Raw genomic sequence first — 23987 nt, 5'->3', positions numbered from 1 at the left:
ACTGGGAAAGGATTTGTCTATGCACACATTTGAGGCCAACAAGGAGCACAAGGTGATTCTTTGATCTGTGAAATCGATCTTTCAGGAATCTGTGAAGATCCCAATAGTTTTCACATGAGTACCAACACACCAGTCAAGGTCAGAGCAAGCAACTCCATGGCAAAGGTCAGCCAAAGGCACTCTGGCTGGTCAGAGAGCATTAAGTCTCTCAAGGTCTGTAAACAGGACAGACAATGCCAGAAATTAACTGGTGCAGAAAGGTTTGAAGAGCAATCTTGTGCCAGGAACTTTTATGCCATGTGTTTCCATTCCTTGCCATCAATCCTGAGATTGCCAGCAGCTCTGGGAGGCTGCATCACACTAATTCAGGCCTGTATTTTCAGGTCCCAGTTTGAGGTTTTACCTGGATCTGAATGGGATTACAAGAGATGATCATGTCCCTAGCCATGTGGTGAATGTGTCTTCACGTACAAAAAGGATAACTGCTATGTAAGAGCAGAATCTCCTAGCAGAATTGGTGCCAAGAGTACCTTCCAGATTTGACAACCTTCCCAAATTTCTACTTCTTTAAATAGTCAAAGGACCAAATAGAAGAGAACTACTCTTAAGGCTTGAGAACTAACTAAAATAATTCACTACAAAGTGTACACGGTCAAAACCACTACCACTCTTCCTTCCTATAGCTTTGGGAGAACTTCTGGAAATAGAGGGAGGTCTGCAATTTTCTCAGCCTTTAATTCACTTGAAGTCCTGGCAGAGCTGGAAGACGTACAGATGGCAGGTGAGCCTGAATCTCCCATCTCCTAGAGAGAATGCTGTTGTCTAAACAGTCCAGTATCAGATCCCCATGTATGCACACAGTGGAAGTTGAATACACACATGCAAATCAACCACTCATTTAAAAATTAACCCAAGATGATGTAGTCTGATTCTATTTTCTTGCTCCACATTATCTTTTTTTTTTTTCTATACCATGCTTGTCTGTAGCAATTAAGAACTTTGGCCCTAGAGGCTAAGATACTGAAGTGATTGGATTAAACTTGATGGGCCGGTTTCTAACAGATGGAAATCAGCACAATGATAGCGATGCCTATGTTGCTGTAACCTCTTACACTGGTGAAATTTCTGGCCTAAACCAAAACCTAAATCATTTTTATACATGGAATCTCCCTACAGAAGAAAGATACTGATTTCTCAGCTACTTCAGATGTCCTTACATTTGCAGTTGCAAAACTAAAAATCACAAAGTCACCTTTTGGAAAAAAGTTTCCCTGCAACTGAGGAATGACGAACTTCAAATTCTGTATCAGGAGGCAGCCTCTACTAAAGGCCAACACACAACATCTGGCATTTTACAGTGGATTAAAATCAAACATACAAAGCACCAAGCCACCCACAAAGATGACTTAGTAACCTGCCCTTTCTTAATCACCCTTCCACTGACTTGTGCCCTCTGCTAATAGCTGGGAGAAAATGATGTGACCAGGTAAGTCTTGTGCCTTGCCCACACAGCTGCCAAACTTGACATCCATTAAGATTCACTGCCAACATTCCTGAAATTCTAGCACAATTTATCTGTCAACCAGGGATTTTGTCCAATGTAAGCATAAAAGTAACTGTATTCCTCTTTAGTGTTATCACTATCTTGACATTTATTTTTATTAGCATTGCAAGTCATATTTTAGATCCCTCCCTAACTGCTGTAATATTTAACTATTTCTTAACTCTGATTTTGAGACCAAGTTTCATAGTACAATTGCAGAGGGTTATTTTTTTCTATTTGAAGTGCAGGAGTTCTCACCATGCATGAGTGGTGCTACTCTTACACAAAGCCTGTAATACTTTTCCCCTGATTAAGAGACAGAAGTTCCAGCTCTCTTGCTCATACTCTCAGACAGCCCTATACTAAAATCTGGCACAATGACCTGGTGATGTCAACCAAAGGACCACCATTTTCCTACAGAATGCAAAGCAGGGAGAGGCAGCATGTTGCAAGCAAAGTCCACAGACAAACAGTAGCATGAATCATTCTCACTGAGGAGAAATTATTACTGACATGCAAAGTGAAGGGTTTCTGCTTACACTGTCCAGCTTTCAAGTTTTATCAGAAGGCAGACGATTACTTAAAGCAATGACAAAGACAAAAGGGAGGTTCCTCTTACTTACAACAGAGCCATCTCCCTACGTCAGGTACACTACTATTCAAGCTTTCTCCATGCACCCTGAGATTAGTGGGAGGATACACCTCTGCCAGCAACTGCAGGATGCAGGAAGAAATCCTGGCTCATGATACCAGAAGGAGTTAAATCTCAGATTGCAACCAGGACAGCTGGAGAAGTGCAAAAGGCAGCAAACTGAACTTCATGCTCTAAACCAGCTGTTCCAAACTTAACCAGGTGCCAAGTACCACAAGAAGAGTTTGGCGAGAGCCCAGGAGGATTTCTGCAGAGGATTAAATGCCTCTTACTGCAAATCTGACCCCTTTAACTAGACACATAGCCCAATTAAAATATCACAAGAGGACACCACAGGAAGTGGTACTTGCCAGCTCTTTCATACACCAGAATTGTCAGAGCAATGCAACTTGTTGATTAGTATGGGACTCCTGAGATAGAGGATGAAAGACAACACAGTAAAAACAGGCTTCTAATATCTCTTTCCAGTAGTTCCAATGTTCTATACCAAAGAAAGCATATTTCAAAGACGACAAAGGTACAGAGCACTCCAGTTGCCTAACCTCTGCACATCCCAGGGAATCAGAGACAATGTGCTTGCACAGAACTCTGCAACGGGGAGTGTGTCTCTCACCTGATAGTATTATCTGAAGAGCCGCTCACTACTAGCCTGTCTCTGTACTGCAGACATGCAATGCCTCGTTTGTGGCCATTTAAGGTGCGCACAAATTCGCAGGTACTAGTGTTCCATACCTGTGACAGGAAGGGGGGAGGGAACCACACAGAGACAAAATTATTAAGAAGAGACTAACAAAAGCTGGTATCTGTATGATATATAGGTGCATCCAGAATGCTCTTAATTGAAGATGCTATCATTAAGACTGGGAAGATTACCCCTCCGATGACTTGTGACTATAGTCTGCAACTGTTAGCAGCTTGGGTCACTCTACAGAGAAGATTTTGGCCACACCATATGACAATTAGCTTCCAAAATCAGGCTTTAGCACTCTTGGGCTATGATTTAGTCTACACAGGATCTCGATTTTCCTCAGTTTTAATGCTGCAGATTGGGATCACAGCAGTAACACTTAAGTGATTCCTATCCACTCACTTTCGCTTTTGCCCCCATGCTGCCCTCTGACAACTGTTCGAATGACTGATGCTGAAACAGATTATGGAAGTGGTCAAGTCGAAAAAGAACACCAAAAAAAAAAAAGTCCTTTTTCAACTGCATCTGTACCTGGATCTGATTTGCCATACAGCTCTGTAAACAAGTTGTGCAAGCTCAACAGAGGAGGGATGAGTGGAAATGAGCAGCAGGAAGAACACTGCTTCTAAAGGAAGATCTGTGTAATTACTGCCAAGGACCATCTTCCCTGTTTGGTCACTGTTCTTGGTTATTAAATACCCCAGTGCTGCAAATAAAAAGCCTCTGAAACACCTCACCTTTATAGTTCTGTCACCTGATGCTGATACAATGTACTTGTCATCAAAGTCCACTACGTTGACGGCAGCTCGGTGCCCTACCAGCACCCTCCTCAGGGTGATGTCTGTTGGTGAAGCCATGTCCCACACAGCAATGGAACGGTCTTTGGAACATGTCACCATCATGCCGTTATTGAAGCGGAGGTGCAGTACTGCTTCGCAGTGGTGAATCAGTGTATTCAGCATCTCACCTGCATTCACATCCCACACCCTGCAATTTCAAATTTCAAACCAGAGAGAGTAGAGTTAAAAACTGTACAGTGGATTTTCTGCAGAGCAAAAGAGGGACGAGGAGAGGTAATTGACTCTAGCAATATTTGAGAAGCAAACATCACAAATTATATCTACATCTATTAGTTCATTAAAAGATGTATTATATAAACCTGTTGATTACGCATACATTGAGACAGTCCAGCAGCCAAAAACTCTGCAATGCAGTTAACACCATAAAAATAACCCAGCCAGGAAAAAAGCGTTCTTCAATTAAGGGAATTTAGTGCTGAGGAAAGGTGTGAGATTGATGGCCTTAAAGACTGATGTTTCCTGGTTGTGTCAGCCTACCACACACTCCATTTCTAGTCAATGAGTACTTAATCATGACCTGTGGAGAAGTAAGTTCAGTGACAGGTTTAATTTTTGACCTCTCTCACAGGACTATCAACTCAAAGGATAATTTATACAGAAGCAGAAGACAAGATAATGCTTTTCAAACAAATATAAGTAATTGCCACAAGTTGCACCACGAACTGCATTTACACTGCAGTGCATCTGGTACATAGCTACATTCTAGGAATGTGCTGAATACCCAAATTAAGACAGAGCATTTATGTCAATTTAATGTTATTGGAACCAACTGTTTCAGCTGAAAGATAAATTAAGATGAAAGTTAGACAAAGGCTTCATACAGAACTTTTAGGACTTGAAATGAAGATTTTAAGCCTTAAAAATGTTTCTTTTGGGCTATTCTGTCAGCAAACTTCTTTCATCCTCCATAAAGAGATTTCTTTTGGCACTATCACACCTGTATCCCAGATACACTATGTGAGAGCAGAAAACGGCTGTATCATCAGGAACATCAGACATTGCAGAAGTTAAAACTTTCCTCTGCCAATAAGGCAAGCAGTAAGAAAAGGCAAGATGTGAGAAAGACTCCTAATGTCTTATTTTCTAACTTATGGAGGCTGAAGTGCATCAACTTATGGACTACAAATGAGAAAGAAAACTACATTCCAATTACAAAATGCAAAGGAGAAAAACCCACAGACTAAAGACCTGAGCCATTAACATATGAGCAGTTTGCAGACAGGCTTGCCAAACTGAACAGGAGCTGGAGACCTACTGACTTCTTTGGACAAGTGCATCCCTGAGATCTCAGAAGCATTAAGAGTCCATCTGTACTGTCTATTGGATGAAGCCCCTCTTCCTGAGGAGACCCAAGGATAAAAGTGATGCATCCGATGTGCCTCTGGGGTCTTCACAAACATTTATAGATACAGTGGGAAACAAAGTATTTCTGGGCAAGTAGCCAGTCTGCAATTTGGCCCGCCTGGCCTGATACGGAAGATGACAGTGCTTGTTACAGAAATCAGCCTCTCCTTTTGCGATCTGTTTAGCACAGTGCAGTTCCCACACCGTCTCCAGGCAGGCGGTGTTGCCAAAATTCTGGATTCCTACCAATGACTGGACCCCAAAATCTAGCAGCACCACAAGACTGCATGCATCACATGTCAGGAACTAAACTTAATGGTTTTTAGCTTAACAGTGGTAGTTTACATGCAAGCACAGTGATAACCATGAGGAGCTTGCAGCCATAGGAACACATGGGAATAGCTACAGAAAAGGCCACTGACACAGCTTTTTACTGTCTGTAACTTCACTGCATGGGTATTGTTTGTACTCTGACAAGAAGAGAATATATAACAACATGGTGAAGACAGACTTGCTCTTTCACATCCAAGTTCATATTGCAATTCAGTAACTTATATGTGCCTGTATTTACATTGTAGGTCTTAGACTCTCTGGGATCCTGCAATATGTCTAGTGGACTTCACATCTGCACAACGTGCACCGCAAGTGCTGACTTGAGGTGCCCAGCCTTTTGCTGGAGACTGGAAGGAAAGCAGGGTTAGAAAGATTGAATGAAAAGAAACATCATGCTGAAATTTAATTAAAAGTCACAGGAGATCTAGTCATACATCTTTTGTTAAAATTAAGTGACAATGGGTGACTAAACCTTCAAACTTGCTTTGAAAACTTCAACCAACTTTTAAAAAGTTATCCTCAGGGAGAATTTAAAACATTCTCAGGGAGTGTCAAAACATGCAAAACCTTGGTGAAATGCCAGATGGCCTTCCTAAGTCATCTTGACCTTGACTGGCCTTTGCTTAGGTTCTCATTTCTCCTTGACAGCCATTTGCATGGACATCTGATAAACAAGGACAGTACACTCCTGAATAAATATGCTGAACTACTTCACGGAACTGATTGAACAGCACACATTTAAGAAAAGATCACTTCAGCAGCTTGCAAGGCTAAAATCTTAGAGGAACACAGAAAGCTCCAAAGCAGGAGCACACACCTGACTGTTGAGTCTGAAGATCCAGTAATGATCACTCGTTCATCGTACTGGAGGCACAGGACAGAACCCGTGTGTCCGGTGAGAATTCGCTTGCATTCCAATGTATTCTTATCCCAGATCTAAGATATCAAACATTCAAAACCAGACAGCTCAGTAAGGTTTTCATCTTTCAGCACTTACTGGTTTGACTAGTCTGTTTTTTACTACAACCCATCATCCATAATGCAGTTAGAACATCTTTAGTGGCATCTGTAGAGTCTTCTACAGGCTCTCTGGTGCAATACGTTAACATCTTTGATATTACTGGCTTTACTATGAACATTGGTTTTACCCTTCTCGTCAGGGTACAGGACACAGTAATTACATAGCCTGTAATTACTGATGGACAAAAACTCTGCTAGTGAAGTCTGTTTGTAAGAAAACAGGGTTTCTCTTGCCAGATAAGAGAGACATACATGCTGTGCAGGTGTGAGGTGGAGGAAGGAGAAAGCTAGGTTACTAACAAGAGATTGAGTAGATGTCACTGAAATTAGGACACTATTATTTATGGCATAGACACTGCATGCCATTAGTATGCCATTTTGGAGCATTCTCACCTTAATAGTATTGTCTCGTAGGCCACTTACTATCTTCTGATCATCATACTGTAAACAATAAACCCCTTTGCTTGTCTCGCTTCGGCAGTGGATCCTCTGTAAACTGTGCCTTCCACACCGCCAGTTTGACTCTATTGTCTTGAGGAGAGACAGGAGACAAAAGAGAAGTAAAAATAAAGCACGGAACTATCTCCCCTTTTTTCGTTTGTTTGAGAATACAGCAGATACTTTTCTTCACACTTTTTCCTGCCATCAGGCCCATACAATGACATAACTGCTTTCAGGAAGAAGTAACACACGTAATAAAACCAATTAAATGGATAAAAGCCTGCAAAACATACTGCAGCTAAACTTGTCTGTGTTATCTGGAATGGTGAGGGAGAAATGACCTAAAAGCTTTTTTCCATCTCTAACCTTTAACCCCCTGTGATTCAACGACTAAACAACTTAAGAGAAAGTCTCAGTTGAGCTCTAGCTAAATGCTTGTACAAACTCGTCACAACAGTGCCTGAGCACCACTTTTGCCATTAGGAAACTACCAGAACATGGCATTTTCTCACACTAGATACAAGGCAACCATGCTCAGTTGCTTCCTGTTGCCCTGGGTCTTGGGATTGCAGTCTTTAGCAATGCACTTTCTCCCTGGCTCAGTTCCTGATATCTCCCCATAACATCTTACTAGGTCTCATCCGCACTGGGTGGAGCAAAGTACCGTGGAACAAAGAAAATCAAGATGGTATGGTGCTGCTGTGAGATCTGACGTGCAAGGTGTAGACACTCCACCTGCAAACAGGTCACTGAACAAACCAACTCATCCTCTGTCTAAAGGAGCAGCAAAGCCTGGGACCTTATATAACTATACCAGATCTACAAACTCTGAACAAACACAGACACATCAGATTTCATTAAATATTTCATTAGAACAAAATATTCTCAGAATTTCAGCATCACGAATAAATCAGGGAGATACAAAAAAAACCCCCAACCAAACACCACCACATCTGGAAGCTGTTTCTTACCTCTATGTCCTGTATAATTTTCGGGTAAAGTGCTCTGTAGAAGGAATTGGGTGGTGCAGTCCCATCAGGAGGTTTATTTTTAAAGAGATATTGTCCCCTGGAAGACAAAGAACATTCCCATTGAACACAAACCATGTTTCAGCATTTTGGAGAAAGGTCCTCCTTGCATTTTACAAATGGGTAACCACTGTTGAAAAGCACAGACAGATTCATATTCAAACTTAATTTACTCAGTAAGATGGGGTGGTTCCTTGTTTGTTTGCCCTGCAACATGTCAGTGTTGCATTTTGACACTGAAATACTGTCATGGTTTAACCCCAGTTAGCAACTAAGCACCATGCAGCCACTCGCTCACCCTCCCCACCACTGCCCCCGCCAGGATGGGGGAGAGACTTGGAAAAGAAAGTAAAACCTGTGCGTTGAGATAAAGACAGTTTAATAGGACAGCACAGGAAGAAAAAAAAATAATGATAAAAGAATGTACAAAACAAGTGATGCACCATGCAATTGCTCACCACCTTCTGACTGATGCCCAGCCCGTTCCTGAGCAGCGATCACTCCCCCCAGGCCAACTCCTCCCAGTTTCTATACTGAGCATGATGCCATATGGTATAGAATATCCCTTTGGCCAGTTTGGGTCAGCTGTCCTGGCTGTGCCCCCTCCCAGCTTCTTGTGCACCTGGCAGAGCATGGGAAGCTGAAAAGTCCTTGACCAGTGTAAGCACTACTTAGCAACAACTAAAACATCAGTGTGTTATTAACATTATTCCCATACTAAATCCAAGACACAGCACTATATCAGCTACCAGGAAGAAAATTAACTCTACCCCAGCCAAAACCAGGACAAATACTCATGAAAAATCTGTGCCTAGTCACTCAGGGAAGGGAAATATATAATCTATTATGGACATGAGCCCATTCAGCTCAACAGGAGGTGAGAATGGCTCATGCCTGCAATACACATACCCGTATCAGAGTCACCTTTAAAATGAACTGTACAAAGAAAATGAAAGAAGCCAAGGAACCCTCAAACTCACTATGCACTCAAGACTAGCTTTTTATCTGCATTAGGAGGAACAGTACCAGTTTTGATACATGGACATTTTACTGCTACTACTGTATTTTGGTAAGCAACACTTCATCTGTGGTGCCTCCCTCATTTCAACACTGATTTGGAATACTCATATCCCAAGCTAGATTTTTGCTACAAAAAAAAATCTGTAAACGGCAATCACTACCTGCTGTGTAAAAAACTTTAATTCCTCATCCTGAAGTTAAGAAGCCACCAAACACGGTGTGGAAGCTAGTAAACCCCACCATGGGCGTACTAACTGCTGTTCTGCCTGGCAACATGCCTCACAAAATGGAGAGAGGCACAAATGCCTCCGAGTGTAATCCTGGCATCAGAGGCACAGAGTTTACACTGGGCCAGCTCTCCACTTCTCCCTCCCTTGCTCCATTATGGCATAATTAATTGTTCAATACTTCCTTGCGCATTTCTTTCTTGTCCTTTCCATACAGTATACCTTGAAACTCATTTGAGAGACTGTACATTACCTGCCCTGATGTACTTGAACTAGGGAAATCACAACAATGAATGGAAATTTTTAGGTTATAAGGTGGTAGCAAACTATAGGACTGAACAAACAAAATAACAAATGCTCAAGAAAAGAACTTTTAATAATTCTTTAAACAAACTACTTTAAATACGACTTGAGAGAAAGGTGCTTTCCACTTTGTACAGAGCAATCATCTGAGTCTTCAAACACAGTGATCAGCAGCCACTCATATGGGGACAAACACACGTGAAGAAGGGACACATGGACGCAGGCAAACCACTAACTAGATGGTTGCCTATTTACTGTGATCCAGTCTGGAGTGCATACAAGAAAATTAAAATTATTGGCCCAGGGAGACGAAAAATGCTTTGGAGATCCACAGAATACCCAGGACACATCCTGGAAGACTCAGGGTAGGTCTACGACAATCTGTATACAAGCCTACGTGCCTAAAAACCTGTCTATTGTTTCCAACTTTACTAGCTGATCTAATACAAGGTCTTGTTGCTACCTATAAGCCCTGCCTTGCTGCATGTAGAGTCAGCTGTTTACAGTTCAGCTAAAGGATTGCTTGGAATTTCCATGGAATCCCAGTGGCTGTTGTGCTGTGGCTCTGGGATAAAAGGAACTATTGTTTGCAGGTTTTGATGATTGGCCAATTCAACCAAGTATTCAGATGAATGTAACTGTGCCCAGATTTTAGGCTTCTGTTTTCTACGTCTCTAAATCTGTGTAACCCTTGGCGTTCCCTGACAAGCTGTCAGTGAAGGTTACCGTGCTGCGGAACTGGGTGTTTCTGTTGTAAGTCACGAGACGCAAATGCTGAGAAATCAGGCAGCCCATGTGCAAAGTGAGGAGCTGTAAGCAAGTAACACCAGTCATCTATCATTCTGAACTGTCCAGGTTAGTCACCTCCTTGTGCCGTGCACAGCGTTAGCATTGATTACAAGCTATAAAGCTCTACATAGCAGAGATGCAATTACACTGGATATTTCTTGTCTGCCTCTCTCAACCACCCACTATGCCTGCAGTTTCATCTTTTAGAGATAAAACTCTAATCAGAGGGCAATCTGAAAGACAGGGCACAACTTGCTCGTGTTGTGTCAAAGCAACCTCCAGGACACAGTGTAAACCTGAAGAAGAGGTGCAGCAGCAGGGTGTGACTGTCCTTTGAGATGAGAAGCAGGGTTTTGCAACTGTTTTTTAGAAATATCATGTGTCTGTATGACTAGTAATCGGTGCTAATGTTATTTCTAAAATCTGGAGGGAGCAACTTAAGAACTATCAGCTATGATCTCTGACAAGATGTAGAGAATAGATAAAGTTCTACAGAACAGGAAAAAGGCAAATGTAGCTCTTGCATTTTAAAAAAGGGAAGAAGGTCCATCAAGGAAATGGTGGACTGTCCAACTCAACTTTCACAGCTTAGCAGTTCTAGACCACATAGTCAATCAGATGAGCACCTAGAAGATGACAAGGTGACAAACAACGGGCAACACTGATCAATCCAGAATACACAATGTCAAACTGACCTAATTTCTTCTTACGGGCTATTCATATGACTTAGCAAGAGAAGTACGATCTTGGAAGAGCTCAAGGGTGGACACACAAATGGCTGGAAACCACAATTTTACTGATGGTGCACTGTCAAACAGGATGGCAACTGGGATCTTGCAGGGAGTCTGTCCTAGATGTGTCATTATTGAGCATTTTCATTCATGACAAAGAATGGAACAGGGAGTGCATTTATTACCTGGCCAATGATACTAAAGCTAGGAGAAGCTACAAGCACTTTGGAGGACAAGATTAAACTCATAATGCTCCTGACAAAATGGAGAAATACCAAACAATAAATGGAATCTAATTCAGTAAGGACAAGTGCCAAGTTCACCACTGAGTAACAACATAAGCATGCAAGATGAGGAATAATGGCTAAGTAGAACTTCCACAGAAAGGGTAATTAATTTTGTAACAGTATTATACCACTGTTAAAAAAAAAGCACATCTTCTACTGGAAAGCATAAAATGGAGTGTCCTCCATACAGCACGCAAAGCAATGCTTCCCACACCACCAAACTCTGGTGATGCCTCAGCAGAAGACCCAGCTGATCACACCATCCTCCAAGAATGTAGTAGAGTAATTGGGGAGGGTCTAATTGGGTCAGAGAAAACCAAGAATAACAAGAGGACAAGACAACACAGGATTATGGTTGGTTAGTGCATCCAAAATGTAGGAAACATGATCATCTTCCAACATGGAAAAGATTACTGCAAAAAGGAGAATGAGAAACTGTCCTGTGTGTCTGTTTAGGCTAAATATAACATGTCAAACTGTAGCTAGGAAGACAGCCTAGATTTTAGGAAAATCTGTCTAACACTAAAGTTAGTGAAACAGTGGAATTCCTTGCCCAGGAAAGGCCTGGGGAATCTCCATCAGTGAAGGTTTTTAAGAACAAATTAGACAAACATCTGGGATGACTTAAGAGAAACCTGGCTCTGCCTTTGGGAAACAGGAGGGACTAAATAACCTCTTAAGGTCCTCTTCAGACTTACTGTGACTTCAACAATACAGAGCAAAAATAGAAGTCCTGGAGAGAACAAGGCACTAAAAGGAATGCAAAAGTTACCACTGCCATGCTTGTGTTTATTTTACACTCTTTATAAACATTACACTATTGGAAGCAGATCAAAATTGTATTTATTTTTAAAGGATGTTTCATAATCCTGATTTACTCGCCTTTACTTCCTGAGACAAACGGTATAACAAGATTAACCATAAACCAGGAGTCTTTGTTTGCAACTCTGTATCTTTTTCTTTTTAATAGCAACCAAAATGCCTGAGCTGTCACTTTTATCTTGTTTATGAAATATTCATACCCAGCTTCCTTTCTGCCAACATCCTAGGGACACCCTTGGAAAAGAAAATTATGTATTAAAGGACGTACCCCTGAGAGGGAAAGTTCTAATGAAATGTTAACAGAGCAGCTTCAAACTTGAGTGAGACCCACATTGTAGTAAGGCTATTCCAGATGATTATTAACTAATCTATCTGCATTTCTAAAGTCCCCTATTCTCTGTGGTACCTACCCTCAGCTTCCAGTTTGAAAATTAAACAGATATCTAATAGTGAAAATCTGCTGAGGAAAACAAACAGACCTATCAGGAAACAACTAATTCATAGCACATGCTGCCCCACTGCCACCCCTAAAAAAGCTCTTCTGCTCTGAACTGCTGACTAGTTTAGTGTTCCCCTGGGGTGTACACAGCTTCTTAATTTGAACCGAATGACAGCTGGGCGTAAAAATCTCAGTCTGTATATCTCACTTGTCACAGTGGGATAAGAGCATGATCAGATGAGGAAGGTGAGGAAAAAGCCCCAACATTGCCTGCATAGCCAAATGATGCCCTAACTCTCTAACCCCTCAATTTTTATTTAAGCAACTGTCAGGTTTCAGGGTGCTAAATAACCCTCTTCAAACATGGTTTGAAACACGCAGCACCTACTGTCCTGAATGGGGGCAAAAGAGGTGAAGATGCAGTTTCCTCACCATCCTCTCCTCTCTGACAACCCCCTCCACAAGGAGTCTGTCCTGACCATTCTCTCGATGAGCTTCTTCCACAGCATGCCGTCCGACGTCACCCGGTACCACTCCTTGCACACCAGCTCAGCAGCACACAATGATTTGGCATCCAGGTATGACAGAATGTTCTCAGCAATGTGATCCAATCCCCGAGCTGGGGGGGGGGGGGGGGGGGGAAGAAAAAAAAGGTTATTTGCTGGGGAGACACAGAGTTTAAAGCAACTCCCCTTGCTAGTACAAAGATACCCTCTGTTTCCATCTCCTCTTCTGCATGCAGAGCTGGACCAAATGCACAGAAGAGCATTTGCAGCTAAGTTCAGGAGTGAACAGCGTTCTCCAACTTCCTTTGGATATAACACAAGTCATTAAAAATAATAAAGAATCCAAGAAGTCATTCCAATCTATTTCGATGGGTTTTAGCACTAGGGGGATATTCTATGGATGGCATTTCCAACTCAGCAACGCAGCCCCCAAAATCTCTCTATATTAGGACCATTTCTCATCTCACTGCTACAGCTGTTCTCATGTTCCAACGGCTCAAAAGCTGTTTTTGCTAAAGCAGTAGCTTTTAAACGTAATGAAGAAAAAAATATATATTCCCAATGTGTGCCCTGAAGGGTAGTGGTACCTTTAGACATGGGGGAGGGAAAGATATGCAGATGCACAGGGAAGTAGAGAGGGAAGGAGTGGCTGTGTAAGGGGAAAGTGAAGCAGGTTTGCTTGTTTCATTTATTTTAGTGGGTGGAGGAAAAATATGCACCAAAATGGTACTATTTGTAAATATTTTCCAGTGTGAATACCAGGGCTGGCTTTGTTTCAACATGGCTGGCGTGAAATTTAAAGTGACTGCCTGGTTAGCACCAAGCAGCCCGCTGTAACGTCTGTGGAGCTGGGGGCCAGGGAAGGTTATGCTATGTTTCTTAACTGGATGGATGTATTCAGTAAAAATGTGCCCTTACCCACTCAAATTTCACCACCAGCAAGACTTCAGGAAAATAAGATGCCTTTTAAATGAGATGTTGCATAAATACAGCTTCTCTTGGAGGCTGTTTAATTCACAACTGAGACACACCATCAAGAGATTATCTCACTCACAGGTCAAATTTCAGAGGCTTTGTGAAAGTTGTAGTTCAGACTCCATCATCCCTCAGGCATAATGTTCAGACCAACCAAAAAGGAAGCATGGCAGATTGGTATTACATGCACCTTCCCTCTGGTTCACATTTGGGACAGAGTTAAATACGTTTTTTTCTTGCTTTTAAAACTACAGCCTCAAAGACCAGGCCCTGCTTGTGACAGGGAAAGAAAAAGCGGGAAGTGCATGTTCAGTCACATGTCCGTACTTCTCCAAACCCAAACTGGGTGCAATCAGCTGATTCTGATTAGAGTTCATGATACACAAAAGGCCCAATCTTTGTTTTCGTTAACTGAAAGACCTCAAAATTATCTCCCAATGCATGAAAATGAGAAAGTTCAGCATGCCTCCTCTCGCTCCTTTCAAACATCCCCAATTTATAATACACTTTGGGTGAGACATTCTGCTCAGCGTTTTATGCTTCCATTCATATGTAGAAAAAGCATGTGAATGATACCATGCACAACCAGAGAGTGCAGAAAGAGGTCTGACATTTCTTATCTTTATAGATGCAAAATTAGATGTCAACCTGCAAAATAAAAGCATCAGCAGCCTTTATTATGTATTTAATCTGAAAAGATATATACGGTTATGATATAAAATTCTTTTAAAAAAAGGAAAAAAAAAGAGTGTTTGTAGATTTAGATTGGCTCTACAGCAATTTGTGGAAAGAGACACACAATGTTTCAGTGAATGTGAACTGGAATTTGCAGGAATTCCGCTATTTGGTAGGGCAGACATGGACACCATGTCCCCCTGCTTCCCCACCCTGACACCTCCTGCAGCCCTGAGCTCTCTCCATTGGGTGGAAATGGCATATTTGCTTTCCCAGTCTGTGTTGCTTCCAGTGAGCCCACAGACATTTACAGACCCACCAGGACATTTACAAATGCCTGCCTGTGTAGTATCCATATTGGTGGCCTTATGTCAGCAGCATCACAGCAAGAAATTATTTTATATGGGGAACAATCGGTGGCTTTAGGAAGCATGGCTACACTGCATAAGCTGGGCACAGTAATCTTCACCCACAAGTCTGCCTTTAACCCACCTGCCCTTTCTGGATCATCAGTAGTTGCACTTTAGATCTTGCTGCAATGAGGTGTTGTAAACTACTTCCATGACCGTAAGTCATCCTTTGCCATTGATCCTAGACCCTTCGCAGAGAGGGAACACTAATATTGTGGCCTCTCCTCCTCACATTTATGGTAAGTGGATGGGTAGAGCTATTTTGGCCTGGCTGCAAACTCAATTTTATTATTTTGTTTCTTAGGAACAGCACAACTCACTGAGACATATATCTAACAAAGCACTCTTTCCTTAAAAAAGAGAAATCTCTGCTCACAAAAGTTTTTGCTGAATCGATGTGAAACATGATTAGCCCTTCAGTCCTCCATACCAACAAGAATGTTTCAGTTATTTCACACATGAAACCCTTATAAAAATGACTTTCCTCATAAAAAATGTTAAGCAGCTTGGAAATGCTAAACAGAGACCTTATTCTTCAGAAACAGAACAAAGTTTGTTAAGTACACAGTTAAGCTGTATTTTTCAAACAACTTTAATTCTGTTCAAAGTACTGGGAAAATTATCTGAGCCAGTTTTACTCTATATTAGTAAAACATGCTCATGATCTAAAACTACCTTTAATTCTGGTCATTCTTTGGGACAGTGCTAGGAGGACAGAGATAAGATACCTCATGATTTTGAAGAAGCTTTATTGTTTTATTTACTCGAGGGGGAGAGCAGGAGAGAGAAATGAAGGAGTAAAAATGAAATCAGAATACTGAACACTTGAGAGTTCCAAAAAGTTAAAAGATACTTAAAGAGTTTAGGTTTATTAATTATGTGACTTAATTTAAAATTTTAGGTTCATCGCTCTTTCCTAGGCAGTTTCTTACCTTCTCCTTTCCCACTCCCCTCGTTAAAAACCTGCCTATACTCAGGACATCCTGCAGACTGCAGAGTCTGTGCCAGTGTAATTCCTTGCCATTAATTTTCTCCCTTAGAGCTATATTTGCTAGGACATTAGCACTTTGCAAATATGCAAATTGATGCACATACATTATTTAAGCACACAGTTCCCACAACTATTCAAATACTCACATATTAGCTGCCTGATTCCTATCTGTTCTGCATTCTGAGATAGTAAAATTAGCTGCTTCCTGGGTAACTGTGAAAAGTCCACTAACAAATACGGTATGCCTAGGAAATTTTGAATGCCTCTGAAAATATTTATAACATTTGCCCAAAATTTTCAGATAAAGGCCTGTAGGATGAAATTAAGCAAGTGTAAATGAGACGTGCTGGCTTGCTTTGATGGAGTTTTGTGGAGAAAGACCTGGAAAAATTGTGTATGTAACTATACGCATACTTCCACTTTAAAAGTGGGGAAACCAATGCACTTTCAAAATACTCTCTATTTTTCTGAAACAGAACAGCTCCACAACTTATAATGCTGCTCTAAGTACACGAGATTATTGCCATTGGACTACTAAAACTAACACAAAGCAGGTACTTAGCATAACTACAATTTTTTTTTAATGCTACAACAGCCATTTGATTACTGGGCACAATGAGCTTAAAAATCCAGTGAGTCTACGTATTTAACTTCATAGCAAAACTCCTGCAGTGCCTTTATGCTTTGTACAATTCACAGTTAAACATGCTTTTTTTCCATCTTTTAACCCTAGAACTTAAATTTCATGTTGAGAAATCCCTTCTGAAGAATGATCAAATGACTGGATTGAACAAATTGTCAGAGTTCAGCAGTTCTCCAAAGGTATTCACAGAACAAGCTTTTGGCAAGAAACTCCTCTCTTCAACTAGCTATTTAGAGACAACACCTGTAGCACTGCTTGCTCAGGTCCATCTCAAACTAAGGACCTATGCCATGGGAATGCTAATCTATTAACTATCTATCTGTCTATCTACAGAGGTACAATCTAATGGTCTGAAAAAAAGATCAAAGAGCCAGGAATTTCTGTCTGGTTCTGAAAATCTATTGCTGCATATATTTTATCTCCTGCTGACTCACTTTTCCCATCTATAAGACAGGGCCAATACAAAACTGCATGTACACTACTTTATGTGTGCATTCTGTGAGATACACCCAATGCCACATCTGAGAACAGCTGGGATAATATTCTCAATGAAAAGCACTACAGAGCTGCAAAAAACAGAACGTTTCCAGCCTTTGATCTTATGTCCTCCATTCTCTATTAGCAATAAACACATAATCAAAGCGATGGCTTCAGGAAGGTATTTTACTAGGAAAGACAAAAAAAATCTAAGTAAGAAAAGGAAAAACCTCAGCTGAGCAACCAGAAAGAGTAGTAGTTTTAATTTTAAAATTTTTCGTTATTCATGCATCGTTGTGGGCATTATGAGTACAACTACCTGCCCTGTGGCTTGCGATTACTGTCCTTACAATACATATATAAGCTACCATTTACTCCTAGCCAAACTATGGTGGTATTAGATCACGCCTTGAGAGACGATAGGAATACAAAATAAAATATTACTACATTTCACACCAGTATAGAGCTTTTCATTCAAAAGCTATCATCTATTTTGCAAACTGACCCTAGAAGACACCTCTCCAGCAGGGTAGGCCAGAGAGGAATAGTTTTCTGGAAGACAAGACAAGGGAGCAAGCTCCCTCTGCCTGCAGAAATACCTGGCAGTGCAGTGATGAAGTCCCGCTGTAACATGGGTTTGAGGTATGAGTTTATATGTCCGTGCTGGTAGTGACACATCTGGGAGATGAGGTGCTCCACAAACTCCACCTGGTCAGACTCAGACCACTGTTCAAAATACTTGACGCAGAGTTCCTTCTCCTTCTCATAGCTTGCAGACAGTTTCCTTTGCTTGGGCACAATCATACTGGAAGTGCCATTGGCAAGTTTTGTCTGTAAACAGGAAGGAGACAAACAACCCAAATCACACATATGAAAAGAAGCTCAAGTGGTTTTACAATTTTTTTGGGAAAAAAGCAGAAGGAAAAAACCACTCTGATACATAAAGTTGGCCGAGGCCATGTATTCCATTTCGTGTTGTCAGTTGAAGCGCAGCCACCATGAGCTGTAACTCCTGCAGGACAATGCACTGGCTCATGCCAGAGCTGCACACAAAGGACTCTGGTTAGACAGGAAACCTTGAGTGACAATTTAACATAAACACAATTTTATTTACATCTTGCAGACAGTAAAATGCATTTGGATTCCTAATCTACAGTTACCAGTTACTTCAATGCATCAACAGAAAACTGCTTTTGTATTTTGGGGTTTTTTTCCTGAAGAATGGACTGCTGCTAAAATTAATAGGGAATGCATGAAATGGATGAGAAAAAAATGGATAGTACTTCTGTTGAGTATAACATTATACCTTGAGAGCAAAGCCAGCTAAACCACACCCTGATATTTGGTACACACTTCTTTTACAGAATAAAAGATTTTCAACTTTCTGAGCACTGTTAATATCTTGTCAGAAGAACTCAGCTCAAAGAAGAGCTTCAGAGACAAAACAAAACACTGACATTTCAATTTACTACTTGATAGCAAGATATAATTTCTGCTTTCTAAACAATTTAACTGGAAGAAAAGTGCACATTTTGCATTGCAAGGATATCCTTTGTCCAAGTAAGATTAACTGTTTGCTGGGAAATGATTTTTTTCCCATACTAGTCAAATATTTTGTATTAAATGCTGAAAGCATGTTATTTTCTCTCTTTCACTGCAATGGTTTAACACCAGAGAGCATTATAATAACAGTCAATATTATTACATCATTTTTATTTTCAAAATGCATTTAGAGGTTCTCTATTAATTATCAAAGAATTAGAAACAAATTACAGATATCAGAATATAGAAAACATTTATGTAGGGATGCCATATTTCTGTTCTATGATGATAATTCCAGGCATCAACCTCACCAGGAGATGTTATTAACTTTAAGGGGAAAAAACAAGTACCTAAATCTATCTGCAAAGGTATCTAATGATCTAAAAGAAATGCATGGATTAACTGATTTTACAGGAAAAGAAAAAACAACAAAAAAGCCTTTTTTCAGCAAGTGCCAAAACAGTGGGTTATTTAGAGACCACAAAATCTAGTTACCAAAACTGGGTTTAGAATGCAGGAATTCCTTATTTCTCAGGAGTAAATAATTCCTGTATTTCAATACCCCACCCCACCCCAACAGCAATCCTGACTTTGAAACACCAAAAACCTCATAATTCGAAAATCTACTCAACTAATCACAATTTACATTTCATTTTCTAGAGAAAATCCACCTAAATACTCTTTTCAGCATTTCCAGCAGAGCTGGACAGAGTGTAGAAAAAGACAGTAATTAGCTGTCATTTTTAACAAGCAGTTTCTTCTATTTCTGAATTATGGTTTGACTTAAGTTTCTTTGAGAACACAGAACATGGAGATCACATCATCAGTGCTCCATTCTGCAGCTCAGTGTTTTCAACCTTACTTTTATCTCCACTCCTCCCTGCGAACTTCTGTGTGTGCCCAGTAAGATCATGCTATGACTGAGCTACACTTTCATTTGGTCATCACATGGACAGCACTGACTGCAGGTGAGTCGTGGACCCAGTTACTTGGAAGAAGGAAAGAAATACTCTCTCTTGGGCCAACTCAGAAATCTCTAAAGGAATTGTGCACATGAAGTCCTAGGTGTGAAAGGCTGGAGTTATTCTAGCAAAGACCACAGCCTGGCAAAAAATAATTACCATCGGACTGCACTGAACATTGATCTTAAGGGATTCTGGTCATTTTTGCTGCAGTTAAGCTGCCTGAAAAACAGACATCCCTGTAAAAATGCTGGATTAAGACAGCAGAGAGATGTTGTATTCTACAAGCTTGATCTCATTTAATTTCTCATTTTGTTTGCTGTGCAGCCAATCTCACAACAGGCTGTCTCTACAAAGGATGTTTAAAAAACCTATACTTCTGCCTTTTAATTTAAGAGACTGTGAAGTCTGACTAATATGCTGAGCTACAGCTGATATGCAAAGACCACAAAAGCGGCAACTCCCTTCACGGGGTGCCACCATGTTCCGGCCCTTCCTTGCCTCCTGAGCACCCTTCTCCCAGCAGCCTTCAGTTCCCCAATTACCTCTAAAACATAGGTTTGGGGTATCAAAGAGAAGCTGCAACATCTGCAAAAACAAGTAATGGCTTATGTGTGTACAAACAGATGGCTTAGATGGGACAAAACAACCCATTTTGCCTGGATCCCAAGTGAATACAGGCCTCCTGGGTAGGAATAATGAGTAAATTAAGAGAGTCCATTGACCAACACTTGTAACAGCTCTGGAAGTCAAACTCTAGGTTTATATAGTGGATCTGCTAAGAAAAGCACTATACATGTTACAGTGTTTATGTCCAAATTAGTAGACAGGAAAACACTATTTTTTTAGGTTCATGCACATCCTTTGGCCTCATTCTGACAATGTCAGCTTGAGACCTGGTTTGCACCCTTGCCTGCTCCGGTTTCCCATCAAAAGGAGCGAGGGCAAGCTCAGAGGTAGCCATGGTGTGCCCAGCAGGTCCCGTGGTCTATGCAAGCAGGGGACCAGGAGGACAGGGCAGACCACAAACACACCAGTTCTGCAGAGCAGAGACAGACGAATTCACAGGGCTCACAAATCACTCAATCGCAATACTTGCTCACATGCCTCCCCCAGACCGTCTGTAGCTACAGTTTAGAACAAAATTCCAGAATTTCAATTTGAAGATTCCTGAAAATCCACTGGGGGTTCAGTGAAAAAGGCCTGTTATTAAAAAAAGCCAACAACGAAACAACAACATCAAGCATCTATATTATTGAAGCGTTGGGGGGGAGGGTGGTTACTCGCAGTAAGAGAATCGATTTGCTTCCTGAGAAACCCTGATGACTCAACTATTCTGATCAACTGCCTCAAGTTCCCGACAAACCATCTCAGAACAGTTTCCTGGAGCACACAATCGTCTACAGCCTCTTCCCTCTCCTGGTACAGTAACCAGGCCTCACCTGAAAAAGAAAGAACTGTCCCACATGCCATCCATACTGCTAGGGTAAATATCCATCCAAATGCACTGTGTGTGGTTATGCTTTTTATAAGCTTCACTTCCAAAAGTGGCAAAGAAGAATAAGCACCGGTAGTCTGTCACCTGGGAGGAAGTTTGGGTATAACAGAGCAAACTACTAACTGGGAACAGATAAAGCTTTTCTGTCTCCGCTTTCACAAACCCCTGTGAGGGCTGAGAGGTGCCCAAGCTGGCTCTAGGCACAAGTCATCTGCAGGAACAGCAGAGGTGTCCTTCTACAACAGTGTGCCTGAGCTAGTAAGCTGTGCCAGGAAACCCAGGGGATTGAGTGCCTCAGGTTGGTACTAGCTCAGGGATCTACGTACTATGCTCCATTGCAGCCCATAATTACAAGACCATTTCTCCAAATGGCTACATTTACCACAAAGCACATTTGTATGCCCAGTGAAGTAGAAGAGGACTAATATATGAAAGGACTTTAATCTAAATAATGGCTTGCAACTATAGGAAGGTGCAATATTTCAACACAGAGAAATAAAGCCTGGATAAATCTACTGCTCTGCATATAAAACAAAACAGCCATGGTATATCACAGCTGTAACCCACACACGACAACCAAGGTTACTTTTGTTTTCGTTCAGTACAGGGGACCAAGGACCCTCCTAAAGCACAGAAAAAACAAACACAAGCACAGTTCTCCGATTCTAGTATAGGTATAGTGTTTCCCCATTCATATGAGTGGTCACAACTTTTATATATTTAAAAGAAAAAACCACCATGTCCTCTAATCATTGCAGAGGACTTTGTTAAGGCACTTTCCACAGGGTGGATGAATTCAGATTATATGCTTCTTAATGTAAGAAGACATCTCTTGAAGTCAAAGAAAAAGAGAAGCTGTCTCCTAGAATATCGAGAATGGCTCAAATGATCCCAGTAAGGTTTGGGACCTTCTGAACCTTCAAGATATCTTCATGCTGGAGCTCTGAAAAGATGGAGAGCTTAGACCACCACTGCAAATTTCTCAAGAGTTTCTCTCCAGACAAAAGGAAGGGACTTCCCTTCGGCATTCCAGTACCGACAGTCATACTGGGCTTCTCCCCTCCCTCCCGGACTCCCTGGGACTACGAGCTCTGATGCAGAGAGATGTCTTCTACTGCTTATCTGCAGCCACAGCATTTCACCTCCAGCTGCTTGCACCGCCAGTCATGGTTAAGTCCCTGATCTAGACAGAGCCACCTTAACAGGAATTTTGGATGGGTCTTAGTGAAAGGGAGGAAAAAAGAGGACATAATGTTTAATTATAAGAAATGATTGAAATAGGCACAGACATACCCCGGGTGCCTCTGCACTGCAGCAAGCTCTAAACTTGTTATCGTTAATGGTTTAAATTTCACTGTGCTAATCATTTCAGGACACAAGCCTTTCTTGATAATCTAATGAATTATTCCAACATCCTTCAGCAAAAAAAATCCTCCATGACAGCACTAATTACAAGACGTTTTCCCAGTGCTTATGTAAAATATGACAGAGCAGCAGCTTAGGGAATTGCAGAAAACTGCTTCTAATTTCCACTGAGAAACTGACAAACACCTCTCTTTCATCTCTCCCAGCTCTCAAGTAAGATTTAACTTTCTCATTTAGTTAATTACCGAGTGAGGATCATCATTTTCCCGGATCGGAGCGGCACAGAGCCTTTATCGTGTTAACTTGTGAACTTGATCGATGGCTGCTGCTAAAACTTAATAACTTCACCCCCTGGCAAATTGTAAGATAAATATAATAGGAGAAACTCTGACAGTAAAAACCTGCCAGAAATGAGCGCTGTGTTTATGTTTCTTTGCAGGCAGCAAAAAAACAACCGACAGCTTATTACTGGGTGCGTGTTACTTATATTTAAAAGACTCCAGGCAGTTAACTTTCTGCGTACTGTTCAAACTTTACTCACAAGATAAAAGACACTGGGGAAAAAAACAAGCAATGGGATGACAAAGAAAGGAACCATGGAGGTGTATGTCCAGAGTGTGTGTGTGGGGGGGAGACGGGAACTTCACAATGAAAGCAAAGCCACACTTGTCTCTATATCCTGAATATTCTTCAAGATTAACCACATTAAAAATACCCACAACAGTGAATCCAGACATGAAACTAGTTTCAGCAGCGGCACAAAGCTCAGGAATTTTGGAGCATGTTAGAAGCTGTGTGGGAATAGCACAGGGATTAAAAAGTACCAGTGTGGCAGTGAGATGATTCGGTTTGATGCCTGTAAAGCTGCTCTTAGCCAGAGAACCTCAGCACGGCTGGCTTTTCCAAAGCTACTTGTGTGGCCATGAAACTGCTTGCTGCTGCCCGTGATGAAGTACCACTCAATACCACTCCAATGTAGCAACGTAACAAAAATGGTGAGCTGAAAACGTATGCCAGGCCCCCATGCTAAAGGGCAGAGCTAGTATTTGAGAATCCTGTTGAAAGGGTGTTGTTTGCATGGCCTAAAGGCAGTAACAGCATAATTAAGAGGATACAGGTTCAATTTCTATGGCTGGCTTCTTCTTTTTTAGGCTTGTAATTACCAAATGCTGCAGAACTGATTCCCAGACTGCCAAGGCTAAGCAAAGAGAGAAGTCTTTTGCAGCTCCTTATTGGCAGCTTCTTATTAAAGAGCTCCTTCGCTTTGAGAATTGGGGGGTGGCGAGGGGATGTCTCACCATAAAGAGCAGGATCTCGTGAGCCACAGCACCTGGAAGACACGAGTAGGGTAGCCAGCTCCTCATTTTTCTCTTTTGCAGGATGAACCTGCTTTTCCAGTGTTTGACTTGACAGCAA

General features: G+C 41.3%; 1 protein-coding gene across 14 annotated transcripts in view; it reads right to left on the bottom strand.

Moving 5' to 3' along the window:
• The window catches only part of BTRC (beta-transducin repeat containing E3 ubiquitin protein ligase), a 118862-nt gene that overhangs the window by 7191 nt on the left and 87684 nt on the right, over positions 1 to 23987 (bottom strand). For 11 of the 14 annotated variants that reach the window (XM_075504676.1, XM_075504681.1, XM_075504680.1 and 8 more), the window contains 8 exons: positions 17804 to 18035; positions 12960 to 13146; positions 7853 to 7949; positions 6834 to 6971; positions 6238 to 6356; positions 3621 to 3870; positions 3286 to 3336; positions 2809 to 2927 (listed from right to left, as the gene is read on the bottom strand). In XM_075504676.1, the coding sequence (XP_075360791.1) occupies positions 2809 to 2927; positions 3286 to 3336; positions 3621 to 3870; positions 6238 to 6356; positions 6834 to 6971; positions 7853 to 7949; positions 12960 to 13146; positions 17804 to 18035 (1193 nt within the window). The remainder of the gene's footprint in view (positions 1 to 2808; positions 2928 to 3285; positions 3337 to 3620; positions 3871 to 6237; positions 6357 to 6833; positions 6972 to 7852; positions 7950 to 12959; positions 13147 to 17803; positions 18036 to 23987) is intronic. The other 3 variants (XM_075504677.1, XM_075504684.1, XM_075504683.1) reach the window with 1 other exon arrangement.

This window comes from Mycteria americana, chromosome 6 (assembly GCF_035582795.1).
Source record: "Mycteria americana isolate JAX WOST 10 ecotype Jacksonville Zoo and Gardens chromosome 6, USCA_MyAme_1.0, whole genome shotgun sequence".
In the NCBI taxonomy this organism is placed as follows: Eukaryota; Metazoa; Chordata; class Aves; order Ciconiiformes; family Ciconiidae; genus Mycteria; species Mycteria americana.
Note: the sequence above shows the minus strand (reverse complement) of the source record. Positions and strands in the feature narration are given on the sequence as shown.